Raw genomic sequence first — 18,614 nt, 5'->3', positions numbered from 1 at the left:
TCAAGCTAGAATTCAAAATGCTTGCGTCTGTCTGACTGAATCCTCCAAACTATCACTTTTTATGAAAAGATTTTTTTTCTTTTTTAATTATTATTATTATTTTTTTTTTTTTACAAAGTAGGTTTCAACCTGGTAATATCAATACTTTTATATGAACTTTACTCATGACAAATTTAGAGGTGTAAAACCTAAATGTTTTGTTGATAAAGACACAACCTGGCAGTCATGGTTGGATAAAAACTTTATTAACAAATCAAAAAGCCAACAAACACAGTTAAGCTGCTTGTCAATCACCACATGACACGCCCACCATCAGACAATTTCTATTAACTATATATTATATACTATTTTAAAATAGCAGAGCCACTCGGATATACCGCATTACACATGATTATATATAATTCATATATATATATATTAATTTAATCTATTGAACTCTTTAGAAGCCAATCATTCATGCACTTGTTGCGCTGTAGCGCTCCCTGGTGGAAAAAAGGAGTAGTAAGAGGACACATTTCCACAGCGACAAGTTGCGCTGTAGCGCTCCCTGGTGGAAAAAAGGAGTAGTAAGAGGAAACATTTCCATAGCGACAAGGCAACTGGGCTGCTCTTAAAGGGACGGTGTTTTTGTTGTGTACATTCACATTAGTGTGTTTATGTGTCATCTGTGACATTCAGCTAGCTAAATACAGTTAGCATTAGCATTAAAAATGTTTTACAAGAGTCCATCCCACCTAGCACTCACTCACAGCAGAGACGTACCATAGTCCAAACGTTTGGATTTTTAAACTTAATTTCATCCAGGCGCATTTAGCGTGCTAATGCTAACATTTTTTGTTACATTTTCCCATCGTGTAGCCTTTTTAAACACTAAACACAATAAACTGCAACATAGTAAACATTCGTTTTATCCAGCGTACGCGTGAGTTAACGTGCAGGCACGTAAGGAGAAAAAAAGGCGTTGCCCCACGGTGGACGGGAGGCCACCTGGCAGGCGTTACCTAAACAAGCAGCCACTGAAGGACGCTGGCGTCTTTTCCTCCAGTAGAGATGAGACGGCTGTCATCTTGCAGGAAAGCCACGTTGGTCACGTGACTGCTGTGGCCGCCGTACTCGTGGCCTGGTGCCTGCAAGACGGCACTCAATTTTAAATCATTGTTTGCGTTTGACGGCAAAGGACGTCGAATCCTTTTTGACTGAATATGTTCAATATGGTATGTCGTTGAGGAAAATGGTCTTTAAAATGCCCGGAAATGAGCAGTTAGTGACCCGGAAATGCCCACAAATCAACAGGACGTAGCCCGAAATCAACAGAATGTGACCCAGAAATCAACAGCAATGGATGTTCAATCCATTTTGATTGGGAAGGTTTGCAGCGATCATTTGCAAACCCTAATTCTTCTTAAGGGCAAAACACGATAGGCAACGTCGCTCGCCTTCAATACATGTTATATGGAACTAGGCCTGCAAGCAAGACTGAACGAGCCCTCGGAGTTTGGTGGCACTCGGATGGCTTTTCGCGATGTTCGCGTTTTTTACGAAAACTGCCGCTTTTCCGCGAAAAATGCAGAAAACCATGAAAAACGAGCAAATACAGCTGAAAAAATGTTCGCTGTATTCCGCTTTCCCGTGAAAAACGAGGGAATACAGCAAAAAAAAACAAAAAGTCACCTTATTCCCCCGCTTTTCCGGAAAAAAAATTCACTGCATTTCCTGTTTTTGCAGTTTTCGCAGAAAAGCGAGGGAATACAGGGAATTTTTTGCTGTATCCCCCCACTTTTCGCTGTTTTTTATGAAAACTGCGATAAACAAGGGAATACACGGGGAAAAAAATTCCACTGTATTGGCCCGCTTTTCCGCAAAAAAAAAAAAAAAAAAAACACACCACAAAAAGAAGGAAATACAGCGGGGAAAAAATTCCACTGTATTGCCGTTTTCCGCGAAAAACGAGGGAATACAACAAAAAATTTAGTGTCTTCCCCCGCTTTCCTGCAAAAAACGAAGGAATTCAGCGAAAAAATAATTCACTGTATTCCCTAGAGGCGTGCAAAATTTTTCGATTCTTAGATTATTCGCGATTCGGCCGAGAACGATTCACAAACATCCAAATTCCGATTATTGAATTATACCAGGTAAAGCGGAAATAAAATGCAGTCAGCGCGGTCTTCGGGACGCAATGAGGAACGGACCATGAGTAAATATCATGTACAGCCAATGCCTCTAGGTAAAAAAAAAAAAAACAATAATACCTGACTGCGGCTGTCATCCGCTACAAACAGCGCCTAGTTGGTAGTTGCTACAAACATACGGCAACATACGGCAATGGTAGATATCACATATATCTAGACTAGATGTGAAATGACAGACTTTCCCGTGCTAGTAAACAGTAAACATCTTAAAGCAGTAGACTTCTCTAGAAGGCTCTGTTATAGAGAACCTAATTACTTTTTATCTTAAATACCCCTAAATCGGCAAAATGTATCTATCTTTAAATGATGAAACAGTTTTAAAACTTTCACATGTCGAAAGTAGACATGAGGGAAATTATGGAATCATGGGTGCAATTTTAACAACTTTTACGGTTGATTGACAACATTAAATTAATTGAATGTGGTTTAAAGCTGTTGATACAGAATGGGGACTTGAGTATTTTATTTACCGTTTCTAACTTGAAACTAAAATAGTAGTTTGGTTTATTTAGCCTGTGAGGATTTTTGAACAATTTTGGAACAAATATACTAAACATTTAAAAAAAAAAAAAAAAAAAAAAAAAAAAAGGGGGGTGCCATCAATAATCGATTTATAATCAAATCGGAGTCTCTGAATCGTAATCATAATCGAATCGTTAGGTGCCCAAAGATTCCCACCTCTAGTATTCCCCGCTTTCCTGCGAAAAACGAAGGAATACAGCGAAAAAAAATTCACTGTATTCCTCGCTTTTCCGCGGAAAACGAAGGAATAGAGCGAAAAAAATCTTCACTATACTCTCTCACTTTTCTGTGAAAACCGCAAAAAAACGAGGGAATACAGCGTAAAAAAAAAAAAATCACTGAATTGCCTGTTTTCGTGGTTTTCGTCGAAAAGCTGGGGAATAGAGTGAAAGAAAATTTCACTGTATTCCCTCGTTTTTCGCGGAAAAGCGGGGGAATGCAGTTAATTTTTTTTCCGCTGTATTCCCCCGCTTTCGCGATGTTCGCGTTTATTACGAAAACTGCGAAAAACAAGGGAATACACCGAAAAAAAAATTCCACTGTATTATGGAATACGGTGAATTTTTTTTGAGAAAAACAGAAAAATATATATCAATAGACAAAATTTGTGTAACTTTGGCTTGAAATATTTCCGTAAAATGAACGATAACTGCCCATTTTTTGCTTTTAACCAAGAATCTAGACTATTTTACATTCATATCTGTAGAAATTCGGCGATTTAAGCATTTATTTGCAAGAATTTTCAACTTAAAAAGCTTTGTTTCATGACAGCCACCATGTTGGATTAAACAATACCGTAATTTTGGCTTGAAATATTTCAGTAAAATGAATGTGAACTGCCCGTTTTTTGCTTTTAACCAACAATATAAACTGTTTTAAGTTCATATCTATAGAAATTCCACGATTTAGGCATTTATTTGCAAGAATTTTCTACTTAAAAAGCTCTTTGTTTTGTGATGGCCGCCATGTTGATCAAACAATACCGTAACTTTGTCTTGAAATACAGTATTTACGTAAAATGAACGATAACAGCCCGTTTTTTGCTATTAACCAAGAATCTAGACTGTTTAACGTTCATATCTATACAAATTCTACGATTTAAGCATTTATTTGCAAGTTTTTAATCTTAAAAAGCTCTTTGTTCCGCTATTTTGAATTACACAATACCGTAACTTTGGCTTGAAATATTTACGTAAAATGAACAATAACTGCCGTTTTTTTTGCTTTTAACCAAGAATCTAGACTGTTTTACGTTCATGTCCATATAAATTCCGCAATTTAAGCATTTTTTTTTTTTTTTTTTTTTTTTTAACAAGAATTTTCAAGTTAGAAAGCCCCTTGTTTGGTGATGGCCGCCATGTTGAATTACACAAAACCGTAACTTTGGCTTGAAATAGTTACGTAAAATGAACGATAACTGCCCGTTTTTTTGCTTTTAACCAAGAATCTAAACAGTTTTACATTCATATCTATAGAAATTCCACATTTTAAGCATTTGTTTGAAAGAATTTTCAACTTAAAAAGCTCTTTGTTTTGTGATGGCCGCCATGTTGATTAAACAATACCGTAACTTTGTCTTGAAATACAGTATTTACGTAACATGAACGATAACAGCCCGTTTTTTGCTATTAACCAAGAATCTAGACTGTTTAACGTTCATATCTATACAAATTCTACGATTTAAGCATTTATTTGCAAGTTTTCAATCTTAAAAAGCTCTTTGTTCCGCTATTTTGAATTACACAATACCGTAACTTTGGCTTGAAATATTTACGTAAAATGAACAATAACTGCCGGTTTTTTTGCTTTTAACCAAGAATCTAGACTGTTTTACGTTCATGTCCATATAAATTCCGCAATTTAAGCATTTTTTTTTTTTTTTTTTTTTTTTTTTAACAAGAATTTTCAAGTTAGAAAGCCCCTTGTTTGGTGATGGCCGCCATGTTGAATTACACAAAACCGTAACTTTGGCTTGAAATAGTTACGTAAAATGAACGATAACTGCCCGTTTTTTTGCTTTTAACCAAGAATCTAAACAGTTTTACATTCATATCTATAGAAATTCCACATTTTAAGCATTTGTTTGAAAGAATTTTCAACTTAAAAAGCTCTGTTTTGTGACGGCCGCCATGTTGGATTTTGTATCTTGACACAATAGCGGAATTCAACCTCAATAAGTTGTGATTGTATATTAGAAAAATGTTAATTTTGCTTTTGTTGAGTAAAATTATGATTCTGCAGGCTTTCCTCAAGTATTAAGTTTCTGATGTGAAAATAGACCGATTTATTAGCTGTTGTGAACTAACTGCTTTTTTGAGCAAAAACGTTCAATATTGCTGTTGATCTTAAAAATATTAGTGATTATCTCTGCATTTGGTGATTTTTGTTTATCTAGCTTAAAATATGAGACGTTTATAGCCATTTTAAATTTTGTTATACTTGTATAAAAAGATAATCAATCTGGATTTTATTAGGAAACGACTTTGAATTTTTTTTTATGTCACTGCTCATGGAGACTCATATATGCCTAAGGGAGGTGCCTGTTTTAGGTTTAGGTCGCTAGTAAGCCTGTCGCAATATGCAATAATTCCATTTATCGCACGATAAATAAAAATATAGGCGGTAATTTTTCCGCTGCGATTTATCGCCTTGCGCGCACGCACCAGACGTGCTGTTAAAAGTTCGGATTCCTTGTTACCAACTACGCAAAATGCATCTTTGTACCAGGTCCGAAAAAATAGCACCGGAGCCAATCGTTCCCATTATATCCAATTGTTCAACGTATACCGGCCGCGTCAGTGCTCCGGATTGACTGCGGACCATCTCCGGCGTGCCTGTGTTGTTGACGTGTGGGCGCTCCCGTCAGGGGTGACATTTCACGCAGGGCGGCTATTTTTCGGCACAACGCCGGAAATTTACAACGAAGTCCGCCAAAAGATTGTTACCAACTTGGCTGCAACGAGCAACCTCGCTTTGACAACGGACAGCTGAATGGATATGATGAACATTGAGTGGCAAATTAAGAGCGCTGTGCTTCAAACTCGTCCTGTTTAGGAAAGTCGATTGTCATATGCTGGTGTTGTGCAGTAATGAGCAGACGTGACTGTGGCGTTTGCTTGCTTTTTTAATGCGCGCGCACACACTAGATATCATGAAGTAGCAAACTAGATGTGTTACGTCCATATCCATTGGCTACGTGAGCCCAGAGTTATTATGGGACACGTAGTCCATATACAACATCGATGAATTATAAACTGAATGGAAGTTAAGAAGGCCAAATCAATCCATACCAGTGACTATAGATAATGCTTCAAATATTGTTTATTCAGTACGTGACACAGATGGATTTGGACCACAAATAGGATGTCTTGCTCATGTAGTAAACCTAGCTGCTAAGAGGGCTGTAGCAATCAACAGTGTGCCCCACTTTACAAACAGTAAAGATTGTTCTCAGCACTTTTAATACAAAATTTCTTCAGATCAGTAAGAAGTCAGCACATAAATATTATGCATTAAAATGCATGTTTATATGATGGCAATTTAATTTTTGCTCGTTAGCAAAAAAAAAAACAAAAAAAAAACTAAACAAAAATTATAATTTTTTTTTTTTCAGAGCATCAAATGTATTGAATCGGATCGAAAATCGTGTCCCCCGTATCAAAAATCATACCGAACTGTGACTTAACTGTATCGTTGCATCCCTATGGAACACCATAGCAGAAGCTATGAGGGGAAACGTTTTCATTTGCCTAAATGCTTACGTTATTAAGTGCAAATTTATTTATTTTTCTTAAAAAACACATTTTATTTATCCTGTTTCTGTGCGGTATTGATATTGTTGTCTTTTACTTAAAGAGCATATGACACCAGAAAAAAAGTCTTAAATGGCATTATTATGTGAATTAGAATCATATTTTGAGACGATTCGACTATATACAACAATTTAGCAAAGCGCAGATGACGAGAAATTAGTCTTTTAATCTGCCGGTTAGCCACGCCTACCATTATAGGGCTTTAGCGTCCCCAACAGGTGGATGACGTCAGCGGTAGACTAGGCTCATCGGTTTTACTATTCAGCCCATTGAGGGGGAATTGTTCAGAACGAGGAAAACGCGACGAAGAGAGCTGCAAAATGTCATTGTTTCAGTCTCTCTACTCCCAATATTTTTACAGGATATTCTTTTTATCCAAGTATTTTTCCCCAATAGCTATATAAATGGCTTGAGAAGGACCAGTCAGCCCGTCGAGGGGGAACTATTCACAATGAGGAAAACGCGACGAAGAGAGCGGCAAAATGTCATTGTTTCTGTCTCTTTACTTCAATATTTTTACAGGATATTCTTTTTACCCAAGTACTTTCCCCAAATGCTAAATAAATGGCATGGTCATGACAAATAACAATCTTGTGCTAAATGGAATATAAAATAATAAAAATCCATTTATTCAAGACGACATGGCAAAATTACTCCATAATGGTCAAAACAGTCGACTTCACCTTTACTGTCACACCTCCCGAACGATATTTTATGACACCTAAATCGGACATATGTAATTTCCCTTCCCCGGCTTCGGAGAATGTAAACAGACCAGAAGGAGTGACAGCTAGCCGACATGCTAACCCAAACCAAGGGATGTTTCAAAGTCTTCGAAGTGGAAAATCACACATAACTAGCCTGGATTATTTGACATGACGACCCGGTTGTCGAGTTTCTTTGCGGATCGGCAAACCGCCCGGCGGAGAGCAATTTACAGTTCGTTCCCTGGAGGAGGGTGGCTGGAGTTGTTGTGTAGCTAACGCGCTAACAGCTAACTGCTAATGAGCATGAGGATAGCTTTTTACATGCCTATCAATGATCAAACATAAGTAGTCCTTTATTTAAAGGAATTTTATAGTGTTTACTTTGTAATCACTGTATTCGTATTTGACATAATACAAAACAAGATGTTTACTCACTTCCTTGTAAGTCCAATGGTCCCACAGTAAATATCCACGGTGAATGGGAACCTTTTGAAACTCCAAAAAGGCGCATACGCCTCTCCCGCATACAGAATGATTTTTCTGCAGCCGTTTGGCTGGCGTGATGCAAAAAATAAAAGTATTAATCCGCAAAATCAGCTGAATCCTTCGTCCTCATACACAACAGTACACTGTATAGTGAAGAGAACGTCTTCTACCGTACACGTCACAGCGCCCTCCTCCTCAATGCAAGACCGAAGCCGGAAGTCACTCATTTTCATGGCGCGGGATTCAAAAAACTAAATAAATATAGCGATCGCTTCCACACACATCCAAGCGGTCCATATCATTCAGGGGCATAAAATACCGCGTGTATTATGAAATAAACATGCTTTTTCGTGTCACAGGCACTTTAAGAGGCATGGTCTATTGTTTTTAGTTGTGATTTCTTAAAAAGTATTTTTGAATTTAAGAGTAAATATTTATCACGTTTAAATGGGTGTACTTGATCTTAATATATACTGTATTCTCACTGTGTTATTGTAAATTGGTTTTTAAAAAAAAATTGGGGGGAGGGGGCGCAATAATTTATGAGATAAATTATCGCACACTATAATTTGTTATTGCGACGGGCCTAGTCGCTAGCAGCTTTGGTTTTGAAAATATTTGAATTTTAAGTTTTTGAAAATAGGCCACCTACGAATCGGCCCCGAGTCCCGTCAACTGATAGGGAAGTCTATGGACGAGCAATGATGCACAGTCAGAGGGCGATGCGTGTCCCTTGCCGCTGCAGTCGCAACGCGCCCCGTGTGTTGGCTTTCAACTCAACGGCGATGACTTTCACATTTTGGCATCGCTCAGTCGGCTCCCATGTGTTTTCCCCCTAATACTGACAGGCATACACTGTAAACGGTGCTGAATACTAACCCGAGGCTGGGAGCACGGATACGAAAGCAAGTGCACTTTGCCAAAGTCGTCAGCCGACGCCAGCAGGGAGTTGTCGTGTGACCGACATACGCCGTTGATGTCTGTGCCGTCGGCACCGTCCGGCCAAATTCCTGATGAAAACCAGAGCTAAAATCTCTTTTCTATCATATCATAGACTTCATAATTGTATTGACGGCTTAAGTCGGCCAGCCACTGCGCAATGCCTTCAAGCAGGGTGCCCATCTCACAATCCCCTTCAGTGATTTGCAGTCGGTCGCAAAGACACATGCAGCGATTCAACACCGGATTTAGGATAAAAGTACGAAATCCGCATACAAACAGGAAGGATTGTCTCAGAAAAGATTTGTTCAAGGATTCAAGGTGATTATCATATTTTTCGTACCATGCATGCATTTTGAAACGTTGTGAAAAGAATCAATGGGAGAAATTAGTCGTTAAGGCTTCATAGTTCGCAATATTTGCATAAAATAAATGCTAACTGCCAGGTTTTTTTTTTTGCTTTTAACCAAGAATCGAGACTGTTTTATGTCCATATCTATAAAGAAATCAGGGATTTAAGCAGTTATTCACAAGAATTTCAACGTAAAAAGCTCTTTGTTGTGGTAAGGCGGCGCCACAGTGACTTAAAGACAGGCAGCACATTTGACATATCTACTTAAAATAAATGGAATAACTGCCCTTTATTTTTATTTTTCCTTTTAACTACGAATTGAGACTGTTTTACGTCCATATCTATAAAGAATACAGGGATTTACGCATTTATTCATAAGAATTTTCAACATGAAAAGCTCTATGTATGTGTTTCCAGTTGGTCAGCTTTGACGGAGATAGGCCCCCTAATAATCGGCCCTGCACCCCGTGTCCTGTCAATACCATTATGAAGTCTATGATCATATTGTGTTGATTGTGAATTTGAGCTTGCCAAACTTACCAAACGTGGTAAAGCTCAGCGTGCAGGTGGACGTGGCCCAGGTGAGGTTTCGCACGGTGTCCATGTTGGTCACATGTTTGCCGCTGGGCGCCTCCCCTAAAACAGGAACAGCCTTAATGTTTATTAATGAACATACATGTAGGAAGTAGATGAGTCCACTGACAGAATAGGATCTCGTAGTCTCCCGAATTGGTCACTAGGTAGTCGCTATCGGAGGACCAGTCCACATGTGTCACGAAGCTGGAGTGACCCTGAAGAAACATTCACAAACACAATTCGAGAAATACCTAGTCACATGACATCTTAGCTCTCTGTTGCTAGGCAGATTGGTTTAACTCACGGTACACTTTCCCACGCGGCTGTACTTGCGTCCATTCTCCGTTACGGCGTAGATGTAAACAAAGTTGTCGTGTGAAGACACCGCCAGGAAGTTGCCATCTGACGGAACACACATACATTGTGGTTAGCATCAGATGCTAACGAGAGAAAGGCTCAGCTGGTGTTTTACCTGGAGAATACTTCACATTGGAGATGATCTCATTGCCGTCTGTGTGCATAGACACAAGGTCACGAGTGTCTGTGTCCAGCACTAACCATCTGAAATACACCCACACCCACAATTGAAATACAAAAAAATGAATTACCAGACACGGAATAAAAGCCAGTGTTGTCACTGACGAGTTATTGTAATTTGATTACTTTCTTTCAGTAACGAGAATTGACAAGAATTTTCGCCAGAAAAGCTCTGTTTACGCCAGGCGGCTGCTAGCCTCATTCGCTAACAGAGTAGCATTGTACTTCGACAATCTAAGTAAAATAAACGCTAAATGCAGTTTCTTTGCTTTTAACCAAGAATCGAAACTGTTCTACGTCCATATCTATAAAGAATTCAGGGAATTAAGCATTTATTCACGAGAATTTTCGCCAGAAAAGCTGTTTACGCCAGGCGGCCGCTAGCCTCATTTACTAACAGTATATAGTGTATAATCAGGGGTGCACATAATTTTTTTGCCCAGGTTCTCAGAGGAGGACCTGGAGATGTGACTTGGTCCTCATTGAGCTTGAGAGCCGACCCGCCTGATGCGATAAATTTATGACAAGCTTTACTTACAGCCAATTAACTTTAATTAATTATATTAACAATTAATGCTTGATTAACATCAACTGGCACAACAAAATTGCCATTACTTTGAAGTGAAATGTAAAGAAATAAAAAGCACCAATTCAAAATAAAGGGCATTATGCGGCTCCCACATTAACTCCAAGCCTTTTTAAAAGTGGGATGTCCTCCTCATAAGACCTCATTGAATGTGCATGTTTAGCTTTGTAAAATGCGAGCAAAAACACGTTTGTCAGTGCATGTTGCTGTTCATTACCTTTATTCCGCCCTATTCCGCCACTTGTCCATAGGGCGAGTGGGGTCCTGTTTGACATCGATAGTTTGCTTAATTGCCACATGCTCTGTTTTTTTCGTGATTTTCAAAGTTTGGATGGCTGAAATTCTTTGACCCTACATAAAATGCGCTGCTCTTATCGGCGACATTGGGATTCTCACGGCACATTTTCTACCGCATTTCTGTGCGAGCATCATTTGCTTCTAGCCATGGTACCTCCTGTAGCCACTTTTCAGCAAAAGTCCTTTTTTTCGGTAGCTCCGGTGATGTCTCTGTCGTCCGTCTGTCTTTTGACGGGGGTAGGGGAACACGGAAGTAATTACTCAGTGTGGCCTGCCTCTTCGACATTTTGAGAAGTTATTTTCTCGTGTCCGCCGCAAATACAGTGGTCAGCCATCGGTACGCAAAAGCGTATGGAAGCCGTTGAGGGCCAGCGCGTTTGTCTACGTCCAGTACGCATGCGCGCATGCGGACCACTTATGTGCACCCCTGTGTATAATGATTATGAAGGGCTATTCTATAATAAGTTGTGATTGTGTATAAAATTTATTAATAATGTATTTACATATTATTTATAGTTGATTCTGCATGTTTTCCTCAAGTATTAAGTTTCTGTCGTTAAATTGAGTGATTTATTAGCTGATGAAAGCTTGCAGGAAATAAAAAAAAAATTAAGTTGCCATTTTGGTCAAAAACGTATATGTTATATGTATATAACGATATGTTAAATATTGCTATTGAATTTTTTGAAGCCGCTGCCCATGGAGACTCATATATGGATGGCTAAGGTAGGTGCCTGTTTTGGTTTTAGGTAAAGTTGCACCGATACCGATACCAGTATCAGCTGGGGGCGCCGATCCAGGCCGAATTGGTGGTATCGGTATCGACGAGTACCAACATTTAGGGCGCCGATACCATCTACTGGCATCACTTGAACGCAAATATACTGTCCTCCCAATGTGAGCTAACTTCCCAAATCATTACAGCTGTATGTCTTTTTCTCGACACTGCCAAACGAAATTTACACCATTGTCTTCAATATTACGGATGTACACTACAACGCATATCCACGATGTTTCGCTGCTCATCAAACATGGCATTCACAAACGATTAGCATGCATAAGTTAACGCTTGCTATTGTAGCGCTGATGGGATCAGAAAGATTAAGACCGTGGGAGACTAAGCAAACTCATGGTTTCATGATGAACAATGAGTGGCAAATTAAGAGCGCCGTACTTCAAACTCGTTTTGTTTATGAAAGTCGATTGTCATATGTTGTGCAGTAATGAGCAGAAGTGACTTCTGTGGCAAGAGAACACTCAAGTGGCGCAGCGCGCACACTAGATATCATCAAATAGCAACCTAGATGTCCTATGTTAGATCCCATGCTAACTGTTGCGCGCACAAACTAGATATCATCAAATAGCATCCTAAATGTGCTACATTAGATCCCATGCCATTAGCTGCGTGAGCCCAGAGCGACGCGTAGTCCATATAAAAGCCGCCGCCGCCGACGACATTGATGAAATAGAAACCGCCATGACTGAATGGAAGTTAAGCAGGCCAAATCAATCCATACCAGTGACTATAGATAATGCTGCAAATACTGTTAATTCAGTACATGTTACAGATGGACCCGGACCACAAATAGGATGTTTTACTTATATGGTAAATATAGCTGCTAAGAGAGCTGCAGCAATCAACAGTGTGCCCCACTTTACAAACAGTAAAGATTGTTGTCAGCACTTATATACAAAATTTCTTCAGATCAGTAAGAAGTAAGCACATAAATATTATGCACTAAAATGCTTGTTTATATGATGGCACTGTTATTTTTACTTGTTAGCAAATAATAAAAAAAAAATAATAATAATAAGTTATATTTTCTGTTTCAGAGCATTAAATGTATTGAATTGTATCGAAAATCGTACCGAACCGTAACTTAACTGTATCATTGCATCCCTTATACTGTACGTACATACAAAAAAGAAAAAAACATATATATATATATATATATTTATATATATATGTATGTATTTTTTTTTTTTTTTTGCTAACAGAGTGGTATCGGTATCGGCCGATACTGCACAGCCAGGTATCTGTATCGGTATCGGGCCCAAAAAATGGTATCGGTGCAACACTAGTTTTAGGTCGGTAGCACTTTTGGTTTTGAAAATATTCGAATTTGAAGTTTTGAAAAATAGGCCCCGTTTCCAGTGTCATGCCAATAGGTTATGAAGTCTATGCTTTAGCAGCCTTGATTTTCGTTCATGAGGTATGGGGCTTCCTGAGACTCGATGTGTTTCGCTTTAGCCTCGCGTGCTCCGTTTAATTTTTTACTTTTTTTTTTTTCTCCGATGAATATTTTTGAAACCCCTGCATTGTACCGCATAGTGTGAGGGTTTCCTGTAATAAGATACCTTCCAGTCATAGTGCCAATGGCCAGAACTTCTCCGTTTGGATGAAATCCCGCACACCTTCCAGGATCCTAAACGCAACATACAACAATTCTAACAACTAAAAAAGGAATTCATTTTGTGTTGTATCTTAGTTTTAAAATGACCTCAATGGTCTTGGTCCAGATAGGCTGGTGGGAGTTTGTGTCCCACAGGTGAACTAGCTTATCCTGACAGCAGGTGACAAACTGATCCAGACTCGAATGCACGGCCAGACCCCAAAGTTCATCGGTGTGACCCTGCAGGCAAATTGGTTATCAGTCACTGCCAACTGTCCCAGTTCAAATTAATTGGATGTTAAATGGCAGCCAAAGAGTGAAAAGGCACTCACCTGTATGATGGGTGTCAGAGTATCAGGGAAAGCCGCTTTGAGGATGGCGTTTTTGGTGGTCCCGATAAAGAGTTGGCCCCCTTTGCCTTCCGCAATAGCCCGCACTGGACCGAAAGCATCACCCACCTGACAGCCATATAAAAAACGTTACGGTTGGTCCTTAGGATGTAGTCAATGACATCCTAACCTCCATGTCCGCTTGCTTGCGGTATTCTCGGTCCCACAGTGCCACTTTGCGGTCTTTCCCTCCCCCAGACACCAAGGTCCCGTCCTTCAAGACGCATATGGAGAAGATGCCGCCCTCGTGAGCCCCCGCCAAGACCTGGCTGATGCGATTGCCGCCTGTTTTTCGACAGCCAATCACAGCTCACACGATACAGTACACTTTGTACATTCGTTGACATGTAAATAACTTTTACTACCTTTAGCCCACACGTAAATGTTTCCACTGGAGTCTCCGGTGATAGCGTCTCCATTCTCGGCGAAAGCCACACACAACACGTACTTTGGCTTCTCGTGTTTCTATTGGGAAAAATAATACACAGATTTGGAGTACCATAAGGTTCAATGATAAAGCCACTTTTGCTCTTTTAAATATTAAACAACTTGTCATCATCAAAAGACTAAGTACACGTAAGCCTGTCGCAATATGCAAGAATTCCATTTATCGCGCGATAAATAAAAATGAAGGCGGTAATTTTCCCGCTGCGATTTATCGCCTCGCGTGCACGTGTGTGCGTGCGTGCGGCAGACGTGCTGTTAAAAGTTCGAATTCCTCGTTACCAACTGCGCAAAATGCATCTCCGTTCCAGGTCCGGCAAAAACTAGCGCCGGAGCCAGTCGTTCCCATTATATCCTATTGTTCAACGTATACCGGCCGCGTCAGTGCTCCGGACTGACTGTGGACCATCTATGGCGCGCCGGTGTTGTTGACGTGTGGGCGCTCCCGTCAGGTGTGACATTTCACGCAGGGCGGCTATTTTTCGGCACAACGCCGGATATTTACAACGAAGTCCGCCAAAACATTGTTACCGACTTGACTGCTACGAAAAACCTCGCTTTGACAACGAACAGCTGAATGAAATTAAGAGCGCTGTGCTTCAAACTCGTCCTGTCTATGAAAGTCGATTGTCATATGCTGGTGTTGTGTAGTAATGAGCAGACGTGACTTGAGCGGCGCTTGCTAACTTTTTTAATGCGCGCACACACGAGATATCATGAAATGGCAAACTAGATGTGCTACGTCCCATGCCATTGTCTACGTGAGGCAAGAGTGATTATGGGACACGTAGTCCATATACTACATCGATGAATTCTAAACTGTCATGACTGAATGGAAGTTAAGAAGGCCATATCAATCCATACCAGTGACTATAGATAATGTTGCAAATATTGTTACTTCAGTACGTGACACAGATGGATTGGGACCACAAATAGGATGTCTTGCTCATGTAGTAAACCTAGCTGCTAAAAGAGCTGTAGCAATCAACAGTGTCCCCTGCCTCACTTTACAAACAGTAAAGATTGTTCTCAGCATTTTTATACAAAGATCAGTAAGAAGTAAGCACATAAATATTATGCACAAAATGCATGTTTATATGATGGCAATTTAATTTTTGCTCGTTAGCAAAACAAAAACAAAAAAAAGACGAAACAAAAAATTGTTATTTTTTTACAGAGCATTAAATGTATTGAATCGGATCGAAAATCGTGTCCCCCGTATCAAAAATTGTACCGAACCATGACTTAACTGTATCGTTGCATCCCTATGGAACACCATTGCAGAAGCTATGACGGGAAAAGTTTTCATTTACCAAAATACTTAAGTTATTAAGTGCAGTTTTTTTTTTTTTTTTTTAAACACATTTTATTTATTCTGTGTTTCTGTGCGGTATTAATATGGTTGTTTTTTACTTAAGAGGCATGGTCTATTGTTTTTAGTTGTGATTTCTTAAACAGTATTTTTGAATTTAAGAGTAAATATCGCGTTTAAATGGGTGTACTTGATCTATTAATATATACTGTATTCTCACTGTTATTATAAATTGGTTAAAAAAAATTGGAGGGGGCGCAATAATATCGCATATCGCAATAATTTATGAGAATAATTATCGCACACTAAAATTTGTTATCGCGACAGGCCTATCTAAGGCTGCCTTGACGGTGCTCGACACCCAATCCATTTAGACTTGGAACGATCGTTCATTGGAAACCAGAGCATTCACAGTCTTTCTGTCAGATTTTCAGGGCATTTATAGTCGTGGAGTTTCAAAAAAAAAAAAAAAAAAAAAAAAAAAATCGATTATTACATGCATCGCGATTCGACACGTGACGATTCGATTACGATTCATAAAAGTTCAAAAACGATGTTTTTCCCTCATAACTTTATGGCAGCCGCTCGTAGCAGAACGAAATTCAAGAAACGTCTGCCGCCGGGCACCTTTACCGGGCACGCGCACGTTAGGATGGGTGCTGCTGGTTACTGAGATAGAGAGATTTACTCCTTTTTAAAAGACTGGAAAATAAATTTGTGTATGAGAAATGCAGGTCCAGAAGCGCAACCCGGTGGTCACACTTTTGTGCATAAGTTATTTTTTAGAGCAAGAGGGATAGTTCGTTGCTCCTTGTCAGTTAGATGTCCAGCAGTAGTTTTAAGGCATTTCAATTGAAAAATGTCCTGAGTGTGTTGCTAAGACCCGTGTGCATCTAAAAGAGGTGAGTACACGAACCCCCTTGTACTGTTTAGCCTTTATTGTTGTTGTTTTTGAGATGTTAATAGTTAGCACCAAGCGCTAAGCTAATTAGCTAATTCGCCAATGTGTATTTCATATGCAGAACATGTAAAACCACGATTAAGTACAGCGGTAACACTACAAACATGCAAAATAGTACAGAATTCTTTGAAAACAAAGTATATTGGTTAAAAGAAGTCTTATTTCTAGAGACACTTTGTTTCCAGAAAATGTGGAATTCATTCCACATGTGTAAATTTTATTGTATTGTTGAGAGAAATAAGTACTCCCTTTAAAATGGTTAATGTTTTTGCACTTTCTTGTAAAAAAAATATATATATATATGGGTGGTCAAACGATTAAAATTTTTAATCGAGTTAATTACAGCTTAAAAATGAATTAATCGTAATTAATCGCAATTCAAACCATCTAGAAAATATGCCATATTTTTCTGTAAATTATTGTTGGAATGGAAAGATAAGACACAAGATGGATACATACATTCAACATACGGTACATAGGTACAGTATTTCTTTATTATAACAATAAATCAACAAGATGGCATTACCATTATTAACATTGTGTTAAAGCGATCCATGGATAGAAAGAAATATAAATTTTATATTAAAACCCCTCTTAATGTTTTCATTTTAATAAAATTTGTAAAATTTTCAATCAAAAAAGAAACTAGTAGACCGCCATTGTTGATGTCAGTAATTACTTACACAATGCTCATGGTTGCTGAAGCCTATAAAATCAGTCGCGCCCAAGCGCCAGCAGAGGGCAGCAAAACTCCATAAAACACAACAAGTGAGCGTTTCACTGTGTACTGTCATTTAAATCTCTCTGAGCGGGGCATCTGCGTTAATTGTGTCAAATATTTTAACGTGATTAATTTAAAAAAATTAATTAACGCCCGTTGACGCGATAATTTTGACAGCCCTAATATATAAATATATATATATATATATATATATATATAAGCAGCTTAAGGGCAGCTTTTTGTTGTATGGGCATGTTTCCATCGTTCCTGTTGAATCATTAGTATATTTTAAATAAATAATGGACATAAATTTGTTTGGCTACTGTATTAAGTAGTAATGTACGATGCACTGACAATCGTGATAATCACGATCATCGCCAATACTGCGATCATCGTTTGATAATCAGATCGTAGCACACCGAATCATAATCGAATTGAATTGTGGGGTGCCTAAGATGGCACACCCCTAATTTATAGGTCACTTGCTGTTCATTTTAGGGCATTTCCAGGTCATTTCCTGTTGAGTTTGAGTCACTGCCTATTCGTTTAGGTGGGTCTATAACACAAAATGAACAGGAAGTGACCCATAAAATACCCCAAAATCAACAGGAAGTAACTGAAAATCAACAGGTAAATGACCTTAAATGGCCTAAAATTACCTCATTGCCTGGCATTGGGTGCTACTGACGGCCATAGACGTTCAATCCGTTTGAAGTGGGAGGGATAATCCAACTTCAAATGGATTGGACGTCTACTAGTGATAAACTCATTCCACAGCAATTCACAGCAGAGGCTTGTTTTTCTGTATATTATTTGTTTTTAAAATATTCTCGAATGATATCCTGACCAATGTATCGATAATCATTGTATCGCCATATCGTCAGATCATCATTATCGTGAGCTTTGTATCGCAAACCATACCGTATCGTGAGGTACCAAGAGGTTCCCACTCCTAGGGATCAATATCAATTTTTTCCTGGTCTTCAATCTTGAGTTTAAAATCCTGAATTAGAGTACTCTTTTAAAGAGACAGCACCTAATATTAGCTGGTTCATGGCTGTTTAAATAAGATGACAAATCGCTATTGAATAGAAAAGCTAATAGGAAACGAAATATAAGCAATCAAAGACCTGTATACTGTAGTACTTCAAGACAGCATTTTAAACGTACTTTGTTTTTGTTTTGTTATTTTTTTAAAAACAATAATTGACATTGTTTTTGCTACCTCAAAAAGTCCTTGTTTCTTTGTCAGCGTGTTTCCTTCCAGAGTCCAAAAGTTAAGATGTGACTTTCCACAAGTTACGATCAGCTCAGCGTCCATCGGGTGAAACACGGCGCCCAACACGGAGTCGTTGGAACACTGCGAACGTGAAAAGATGTGTTTTGCCAGA

General features: G+C 38.9%; 1 protein-coding gene across 2 annotated transcripts in view; it reads right to left on the bottom strand.

Moving 5' to 3' along the window:
- Positions 1-308: 308 nt before the first annotated feature.
- Positions 309-18,614, bottom strand: part of LOC130911164 (echinoderm microtubule-associated protein-like 2) — a 60,300-nt gene continuing 41,994 nt past the window's right edge. The window contains exons 11-22 of one of the 2 annotated variants that reach the window (XM_057828943.1): positions 18,449-18,583; positions 14,151-14,250; positions 13,916-14,070; positions 13,729-13,854; positions 13,505-13,636; positions 13,362-13,429; positions 10,056-10,144; positions 9,888-9,985; positions 9,711-9,798; positions 9,548-9,643; positions 8,596-8,726; positions 309-1,127 (exon numbers count right to left, since the gene is read on the bottom strand). In XM_057828943.1, coding sequence (XP_057684926.1) covers positions 1,002-1,127; positions 8,596-8,726; positions 9,548-9,643; positions 9,711-9,798; positions 9,888-9,985; positions 10,056-10,144; positions 13,362-13,429; positions 13,505-13,636; positions 13,729-13,854; positions 13,916-14,070; positions 14,151-14,250; positions 18,449-18,583 — 1,344 coding nt within the window. In that variant the 3' untranslated portion in view covers positions 309-1,001. The remainder of the gene's footprint in view (positions 1,128-8,595; positions 8,727-9,547; positions 9,644-9,710; positions 9,799-9,887; positions 9,986-10,055; positions 10,145-13,361; positions 13,430-13,504; positions 13,637-13,728; positions 13,855-13,915; positions 14,071-14,150; positions 14,251-18,448; positions 18,584-18,614) is intronic. The other variant, XM_057828944.1, reaches the window with a different exon arrangement.

The sequence above is a fragment of the Corythoichthys intestinalis genome, unplaced genomic scaffold, assembly GCF_030265065.1.
Source record: "Corythoichthys intestinalis isolate RoL2023-P3 unplaced genomic scaffold, ASM3026506v1 HiC_scaffold_23, whole genome shotgun sequence".
Lineage (NCBI taxonomy): Eukaryota > Metazoa > Chordata > Actinopteri > Syngnathiformes > Syngnathidae > Corythoichthys > Corythoichthys intestinalis.
Note: the sequence above shows the minus strand (reverse complement) of the source record. Positions and strands in the feature narration are given on the sequence as shown.